This window comes from Nicotiana sylvestris, chromosome 1 (genome assembly GCF_000393655.2).
Source record: "Nicotiana sylvestris chromosome 1, ASM39365v2, whole genome shotgun sequence".
NCBI lineage: Eukaryota > Viridiplantae > Streptophyta > Magnoliopsida > Solanales > Solanaceae > Nicotiana > Nicotiana sylvestris.
Window position 1 is genome coordinate 136,286,133 of NC_091057.1, and position 9,577 is coordinate 136,295,709.

Here is a 9,577-nt window from a genome sequence, read left to right on the forward strand (position 1 = left end):
GGTATACTTGCAATATTTTTTATAAAGCGGATATAAGTTAAAATGTGACCCAAAAAGCTGATATAGATGCAAATGGCCCGCCTCTCCCTCCACTAGGCCCAAACGAAATCCTCCACTTTAGCCCAATAAATGGACCATCGAGCTCTCAGCCGCGGACCACTTTGGAATCTCACCCTGCACGGCCAAGAATACTGATACAAATTCATAATTTTTGGGTGCTTCTTTTACTTTTTAATCTCCACTGTTCATCGCTTTCCCCGAGAAGAAAAACCTTAGACACTATTCTTTGGATCTCTTTTTATTTTCGGTCTTAGCCGAAATCTGTTTAATCTCGCCAAGTATATCTGAAGCCTAAAAGTCCCCGTTCACTGCCCCACAAAGGTCTGTGACCTTTTTCTTTAGCTCTTTTGAATGTGTTTGTGATTTGGTTGCTATTCTTGGTGTGCTGTTAGTTTCTTTGGTTGTGTTCATTAGATATCATATCTTTGGCATATTTAATTTTGTGTCTCGCATGTCGTTTGAACAATGTTTTGGAATTTCTTTTATAAAAAACATGACTACGATAGTGTGTAGTTTCTTTCATCCCATTCGACGACGTGGGTTAATAATTCTAGACTTCAGTTTTTCCTGTTAAGAAGATAGGCTCTATGAATTTCAGCATGGCTTTTTCAATATACTTAATGTTTAGGCTCTCACTGAAGATGCTAAGTTAAAAATAAGAACTTGCTCGCCTCTTTCAATTAATTTTTGTTTCATTAAAAATGTGTGTATGTGTTTATGTGTTCCTTGTTCTTTATTGCCTTTTTTGCTTCAAACGTTATTTGTATTAGCTGAATTAGCAAGAAGAGTGCTAGTCCTTTTTGGGGGTTAGGTATTGCGTATGGGACATTTAAACTTTTGAAGATAGGAAAACCATGGCTTTGTTTACTATGATATGAAAAAACTTGTTTTTTTTTTCTTCGTAATGACACTTTTGTGCTGACTATTCAATTGTTATTTCTTTTGAAAAGCTTAGTTTTTCTCCCTTTTAAATGAATCCTAGCTGTTGAATTAATAGACTTAAAAGTCCTGGAGGGTAGGAGTAATAACTTGGAGATGTCAAGTTCACATCTTTAGTTACAACACTCTTGTGGGTAGGTCTAGACTTGCACTTGTGTTTGTGGGAGGTAGTAGGCTACTTGGTGGACTAGTTGAGCTAGGTGCTCAGAGGTGGATCGTTGATACTTAAGGGTAAGTTCTACAAGGTAGTGGTTAGAGCGACTAAGTTCTATGGGGCATAGTGCGGGCCAGTCAAGAACTCCCATGTCCGGCAGATGAAATGAGAATGTTGAGATGGATGTGTGAGCATACTAGGTTAGATAGAATTAGGATTGAAGTTATTCGGGACAAGGTGAGAGTGACCCCTATGGAGGAAAAGAGGCGAGGCTGAGATGGTTCGCGCATGTTAAGAGGAGAAACACAAATGACCCAGTCAGGAGTTGTGAAAGGTTGGCCTTGGGGGGTAAGAGGAAGGGTAGAGGTAGGCCAAAGAAGTCTTGGGGAGAGGTGATCAGGCGGGACATGACACAGCTTGAGCTATCCGAGGACATGACCCTGGATAAGGGGGTTTGAAGGTTGAGGATTAGGTAGTCGTGTGTTTCCCTTTGTCTTCATTAGTTCGTTAGTGTTAGTGTTAGTATGGTATCCTTTTATCCTAAGTTTGCTATTTTCACATATCTTGTTCTGTTATTACCTGTCACCAGTACTTCCTTAGTTTGCTATCAGTCCTTATTTCATATTCTCTATTGCTATCAAACCTCGGATTTAGTTTCCCTAAATATATTGTCTTGCTATTACTTGCTATCGGTACTTCTTTCATATTCTTTATTGCTATTTTCAATTTAGTTTTCTAAATATATTGTCTTGTTATGAATTGCTATTAGCACTTCTTCCATCTTCTTTAGCCGAGGATCTATCGGAAACAGTCTCTCTGTCCTCCCAGGGTAGGGGTAAGGCTGCGTACATTCAACCCTCCTCAGACCCCACTTGTGGGATTTTTACTGGATTGTTTGTTGAGTTCAACCTTTAAATTTCTTAGAACTAACTGAGTGTATTTTGAAATTGTGGGTTTCATAATTTAATATTTGTTAAAATTTTAATGGGTTTTCACATGTATATCTATGTTCTCTGTCAAAAAGTTGGGTTCAGTTGAATGCACCTCTGAAGGTGTTGCAAGCTGGACCAAACACCATCAAAATAAAAATTAATTGACTCAGATTTAAGTGCGTACTTGTATTTTAGTCATGTTTTCTGAAGTTAGCGTGACTTATTTTGTATTCCTAACATCCTTTAGGGTTTGTGTTGTATGCTTACGCCCCTCCATCTCTATGCAGCAACATTCTCAAGTTCTTTTTCTTGAAGAGAATCAAATTGTTGAAATGAGAAAAGACAAGGCAGCTGTTGCAAGGTCAAGTAAAATCAAATTTGCTGACTCTGATGAACATGAATCCTCGTCCGAATATGAGGAGGAAAAGGAGTTAGAGGAGGAGCTTGCTGATGTGACTTTTGAGGAATTGCAGAGAGCACGATCCGATGGGTCGGATACAGTGTATAGGAAGTTCAATTTGGAAGGAAAAACTGGCCGAGCAAACAAGAATAGGCCAGTAGAGATGAGTAGCAAGAAGCCAGTGAGCAGATTTAGGGAAATCATCCAAGTTCCTAAAAAAGTTACTCGTGATCCTCGCTTTGAGTCTTTATGCGGTCAGCTCAATGAAGAAGGGTTCAAGAAGAGATATAATTTTCTTTATGAGGATGATCTTCCAGCAGAAAAAGAGGATCTGAAGAAACAGATGAAGAAATCAAATGATCCAGAAGAGGTTATTGAACTGAAAAATCGCATTGCTTGGATTGACAAACAATTGAAATCAGCAGGAGTGAAGCACACTGAGAGAGAGATTCTTTCTGAGCACAAGAAGAAAGAGAGAGAAGCTGCTAAGCAAGGGAAACAACCTTATTACCTCAAAAAATCTGAAATTCGGAAGCGCAAACTTGTTGAGAAATATAAAGAACTCAAGGCATCTGGCAAACTGGAAGCATACATTGAGAAGAAAAGGCGCAAGAATGCTTCAAAAGACCACAGATACTTGCCATATCGTCGTCCTGGCGAGCCAGAGAACTAGTGAAATAACAGGCTTGCATGCTGTAGCAAAATTTGTTTACTTGGGTTTCTTCTCAAAAGTATGTAGAGCCTTTGCTTGATAGGCATGACCATGGGTCCTCTCATTCAAGATACAGAGATACTGGGGAGAGGCTGCTTTGTTACTTCAATTCTTGTTAGGGTGCAGCCAGCTACGGCCTATATATGCCTTTGGTATAACTACCTTGGTGCTATACGAGAGGTATTGAGAGCCTGGACCGAAATCATTAATTTATTGTGGAGGATTTTTCTCCTCAATATTAGCGTCCCTGATGGTGCAGTTGGCAGTTCTTTTTTAGGTTGGATATTCTGAATTTGAGTAGCACTGGCAACAACAGTGCTCTCTGTAATTGAAGATGAAGTAGCAAATTTATCTCCTTGACTTGGCTCTTTTCATATTTTGTTATCTGGATTCAATTTCATATTGCATTAGTATTGGTTGCTTGTAGTTGTCCAAGACTCTTTTGTTACGTATCTGCAGGACTTTACCTGAATCATTTGATAGAGAAGATAATGTAAGTATTCTTCTTAATGCTTGCTGATATAATGACATTCTGCAAGTCAAAGATGATTGTAAACTTTTTTTCTTCCCCAACAATTTCAATGTTAACCACCTTCCAATTTTTACGAATTATGAGTGAAGGCTAAGCACCCTTGCATCTTTGACATGACCTCTTTTGGGGAATTTTTTTTATTCTGGTTTGTAAACTAAATTGAGAATAGGAAATGAAAAACGAAATGTTGCTACTTGGTTCTACGACAAGATAATATTGAAAGATAATTAACAGTGGTGGTGGTGATATCAAATGAAGGAAACAACCATGTTAAGATATAGTTATGCAAAGCACAAAGTGCACTTCATGAATACATTTTGCGATTGCAGTTGGTTAATGGTTGGAGCACGTAATGTTATTTGTTTAAGTGGTCAAAACACCTATCCTTAGGAGAAGTTTTATTTTGTGTCTCGTACAACTAATGGGTTCCTTTTTGTCTCACAAATTTTTGGACCCCAATCTTACATTTCTGGGTCCACAGAAATCTGGGTCCACAAAATTGTGAGACAAAAAGGAGTCTCATACAGCTAGTGTCAGTTGTATGAGACACAAAATAAAATTTTCCCATCCTTAGGATTATACACCTATCTTATTTTGGGAACTTCCCCAAAATTCATAGTACCGTATTTTGGATTCGACCTCATTTTTGCACCATCTTAATTTGATGACCCAACCGATCGTTTTGAGCATTTGCACTTCGCTCAGTAGTTTGGGGGCACAAGTAGATCTGTATACTTTATAGTACTTGTGTGCAAAATTTGAGTTCATTCCGAGTTGATTTGATATGTTTTAACGCGAGTGTTTGGAAGTCGAAAGTTCATTAAGTTTGATTGGAGGTGCGTTTTTTCGTTTCGATGTTGTTATGCGTGGTTTGAGGCCTCGAGTAAGTCCGTGTTATATTATGGGACTTATTGGTATGTTCATATGGGGTCCCGAGGGGCTCGGAGAGTTTCAGATAGGTTTGAGTTGTGTTGCGCTCGTTTTTTTAATGTTTCGACGTCGTTTCTTCAAGCATAAATGGTACCACATTGAACTAATGAGTTCCGATTTCTATTTTGATTGAAGCATTAGATCCATAGCAAAAAGAATCATCGAATTTGGAAATCGTATGAAGATGTTACGGTACTAAGAATTGGGTTGCCAGATTTTTCAGATTAATTACGAAATTGTCACTGACTTCGTATTTAAAAATCTGCACTATTTTCAAATATTTAAACCAACATATCTCCTTCATTATAAGGTCAAATGGAGTGATTCAAAAGTCTAAATTGACTGAAATTTCACAAGGAATCCATTGGAGGCATCAAAAGCAAGTCTCGGAATTATTTTGCATGGCAAACGAGGCAGAACAATTGGGTAAAAATACTTAATATCAAAGGTTTGTATCATATTTTGAGTTGGGGAACTCAGATTTGGACAATTTTTGGAGGCGATTTTCACCATATGAATTGGGGTAAGTGTTCTATACTCGATTTTGTTTATATTTCATGAATCCATATTCGTTTTTGGCATTTGATTGATGATTTCAAAGTGAAATTTGAGGGTTTTGTCTAAAATTTCATAAAGTGAAATTTTGAATTTTGAACATCGATTCAGAATCGGATTTGAGTGAAACTAGTTTTTTCGGACTCGTAATTGAATGAGTTATCGGATTTTGTGAGTTTTATCGGGTTCCGAGGTGCGGGCCCGGGTTTGACCTTTTGGTCGATTTTGGAATTTTGATTAAAAATTCGACTTTTATCGATTGGGTTTGTTTTCTTATACATTATTTGATGTATTTGAGTTTCTTTTGGCTATTTTCGAGCCGTTCGGAGGTTGGTATGCACGAGATGGAATTTTTTGAGCATCATTTGGCTTGCTGGGTATTGGATTTGGCTTGTTCGAGGTAAGTAACACTTCTAAACTTGGTGTTGAGGGTATGAAACCCCGAATTACGTGTTATGTGTTTTGTGTTGAGGTGACGCATATGCTAAGTGATGGGCGTGTGGGCATGCACTGTATGAATTGTGACTCCGCTATTTCTATGGTACTGTATAGTTACCCGATCTTACCATTAACCATAAAATTTCTACGTACTTGAGCTATTGAGCCGTGACCCATGTTAGAAACATTGTCTAGGCTACATACTTATCCTGTTAGGACCCACTGAGGTCATTTCTGCTGTTAAGTTATCTACTTTCATTGCTTTTTATACTCAGTCATACGCATTCATACGCATATCATATCTCAGTCTCTGTTACCATTTATTGACACATCATATCATCATTTTGGGCTAGTTTCATGGTATTGTGAGCCCAAGAGACTGGAGAGATTGATGATTGAGTTAGGTCGAGGGCCTGATTATGAGTGACATTTATGAGATCAGACTGCACACCACAGTGGTTATACAAATTTGTGATAGTGCTTGGGCTGAAGGAGCCCCTCCGGAGTCTGCACATACCCCTAGTGAGCGCGATTGATTATATTGAGAGATGGATCTTCCTTGGACATGGATCTTGTACGGAAGCATTTATATACCTAGGGATGAATTGGATTTGGTCCTACTCAGTACTGAGTAATTGATGGTCAGTTGATGTATATATTTCGGGATGGATCTTTCCTGGGTCGGACTGGCCATATACAGTACTAAGTGATTCAACATGATGAGTGGAAAGTGTGAGAGAGTGAGATTGAGTACTCTAAGAGTGTGAGTACATGAGTTCATCTCTGAGATACATTACATTGATATGCACACATGACATAAAGGCATAGAGATGCATTTTTCTCACACTGTACGGTATCACGTCATTCATGATTTCTCACACATATTGACATATGGGCATAAAGAGGTATTTTACACTTGTTATCTGGAAAGAAAATGAAACATCTTATTTATTGTTGAAAGAATTTTTGGAAAAAATTACAGTTTTTAAACTTACTCGTATTTTCGACGATTTCGTTAAAGGATTTGGGTTTTCTCTGATATACTTGAAAAACTAAACTATTTTTCGAGAAACTATGAAAGAGCTGAGCATTTTACCTCTGAGTTACTTCTTTTATTACTTGCTTTACGTTGTTATGAACTGTTATTGGCTATTGGTGTTGGACCCGGCCTTTGTTCCAGCTCGTCACTACTTTCAACCTAAGGTTGAGTTTGTTACTTATTGAGTACATGTGGTCGGTTATACTCATACTACACTTCTGCACCTTGCGTGCAGATGTTGGATGTTGATATTGCTGTGATCGATGGGAGCTGAAATTGAAGACGTACCTGCGTTCCGGTTGTAGCTGCCTCTTGTTCATGGTAGCCTTAAATTTATAAAAATCTGTTCATGTACATTTCGAAAAGATGATGTATTTATTTCATACCAGCTTTGTAAATTCTAATCTTAGAAGCTCATGATTTGTACTACCAGTCTTTGGGGAATGTATAAGATTTAGATATTTTCTTTTACTTAATTGTCTTACTAAATTTCATTGGAATTGGATAGTTGTTAATTGGTTTACCTAGCGGGTTGAATTAGGTGCCATCACGACTAGTTGGATTTTGGGTCATGACACTTAATTTGGTCTGGATCTCTTTGTTTTGATGATTTTAGTATAATTTGGTTCTATCACTTTATCTCTTTTCAAAATGACAAGCCATGCCCCAGAGTTTCAGTTTATAACACGTGTGCCCATCTATTTATATCACATACATTGTCTCTCTTTCCCAATTTCAAAATACACAACCATTATGTTTTAATCACAAATTCTCAAACTTTAATTTATTAAATGTCAAGTTTAATTTCAAGTAAAAAGGGTTAATGTTTTATGGGTAGAAAGCACTCTCTCAAACGTGCAAGACATATTCATCCAATCTCACCATCACCACAAGTTTCTAATTTTGATATGGATATTGAAATTCGGTCTGTTACAATGACGAAGTCTTATATGAAAGATGCTCCAAGTGCGCATGCAATTGAAGCATCATCTTCGGCAAGTGGAACGCAAGCAATTAGTTTGAGACAGACGCGTTCACAAAGGGCTAAGGCACGAGATACTACTGGTTCTTCAAATTCTAAACAACAACAAATTGATGTTTCTCAAACTGATCCAAAAGACCCTTAAGTGGTCATAAAAATGGAAAATCAGCTTCGAATGCATCTGGATCAGTTAGTTTTAGAAGAACACATTTTCAAAGTACTAAGGAATGCGAAATTAGCGGTTCTCCAAATGCCAAGGAACCAAAACTTGATGTTTATCAAAATAATTTCATTCCTACAAAAAAGAAGAAGGTTTGTGAATCCAGTATTCATCACAGATATTATGTCGAATCCCCTTCAAAGGTAAATTTAGGTTCACCTTATTTATTAATAACTACTTCGTATAATGTATACCTATATGATATACTTATATATATATGTGTGTGTATTTAAATATAGCTTAGTGCAGGTGATAGTCCGAAACTTGGCATTGACTTCAATTCTGAGATTGTTAACAATTTGAGAACAAAATTATCAACAAGACAACTTGAACTTTTTAAGTCAACTTGTTTTGGCTATTTGTTGGATTTGCCTAGTATAAAACTGCAATCGCAGTTGATATACTCTTTGTTAACGATGGAGGTTGAAAAAGGGAATGGGGCTAAAATGGTGTTTCTCATAAATGGGGTTAAGCTATGTTTTAGTTTGTCTGAATTTACTTGTGTGAGCAGATTAAAATGTACCGGTGCTGTACAACTCGATCAACCTATGGGAAAGAATAATCGTTTAATTGAAAAGTACTTTGTGGATTGCCCTTGTGTTGCTAAGAACCATCTTTTGGATTGTTTTCTCACAAAAAGATTTGAGTTTGACAAAGATGCTGTTAAGATGGTAGTGCTATTTGTGATAAACTCGTTCCTCTTTTCTATTAAGAACGTAAAGCTGGTTGATAGGAAGTACTTTGACTTGGTTGAGGAAGATGATTACAACAATTATCTATGGGGAATAGATGAGAAAACCGTGAGAACAATGTCAGGTATTTTGGATAAGCAGCGACAATATTACTGAATTTTGGGATTTCTTTTTGCTATTCAGATATGGTTCTATGAATGTTGTGGATATTTGCATAATTCTATCGTTGTTCGGTGTCGAATACATCTCTACGAATTCTTCTTAGATGGAAGGTTACATGACTGCTAAAGTTTGAGGAGTTACATGAAAAAGTGTGTGGTTTGCCTTCAAAGAAGGTACATTAATTTTCTTTGTTTTGCCATGTATTAACAGTTAATTTTGCTATATATAATTTTTTAAATAAATTTTTTAAATGTATGTTTGTGTAGTTGAATTTAAGGAATATGTCTCTTGAGAACTTGGAAAATGATATGGTGGATAATGTTGATCAGAAACACCTTAGTTCAGTTGATGATTTTGTTGATCATCCACTTAAGAGTTCAAAAAGGCAGTGCAAAATACAGATTAAAATACAGGCGAAAAGGCAGCGGAGAGTTGCTAATAATTTGGAGAAGAAGGGGAAAGATGGTATTGATTTGGAGAAGGAGGGGAAAGCTGCTAATGATCTTGTCTATGCTATACATCAAACCTAAAAAATGCAAAGTAAAGTTGCTAATGATTTGGAGAAGCATATGATGGGGAATATTCATCAAAAAGGTCATACTATAGGATATGCCGCTGTCAACCCACCAACTGAAGAAACAAAACAAAATTCTAAAGTTAAGGAAGCAAATAATGACCTTGTTGATCCTACACCTCAAACATCAAAAATAAAAAGTAAAGCTGCAAATGATTTGGAGAAGAAGGTTGTGGAGAACGTTCATGACAAATATCAAAGTATAGGGAACGCCTCTGTCGACCCTCCACCTAAAGGTAGTGACTGGGATATTCAG

General features: G+C 37.1%; 1 protein-coding gene across 1 annotated transcript; it reads left to right on the forward strand.

Moving 5' to 3' along the window:
- Nucleotides 1-229: 229 nt before the first annotated feature.
- On the forward strand, nt 230-3,623 carry LOC104242956 (uncharacterized). Its single transcript, XM_009798067.2, has 2 exons — nt 230-381; nt 2,373-3,623. Exon 2 carries the CDS (start codon nt 2,418-2,420, stop codon nt 3,156-3,158), a length of 741 nt encoding a protein of 246 aa, XP_009796369.1. The 5' UTR covers nt 230-381; nt 2,373-2,417; the 3' UTR covers nt 3,159-3,623.
- Nucleotides 3,624-9,577: the final 5,954 nt, after the last annotated feature.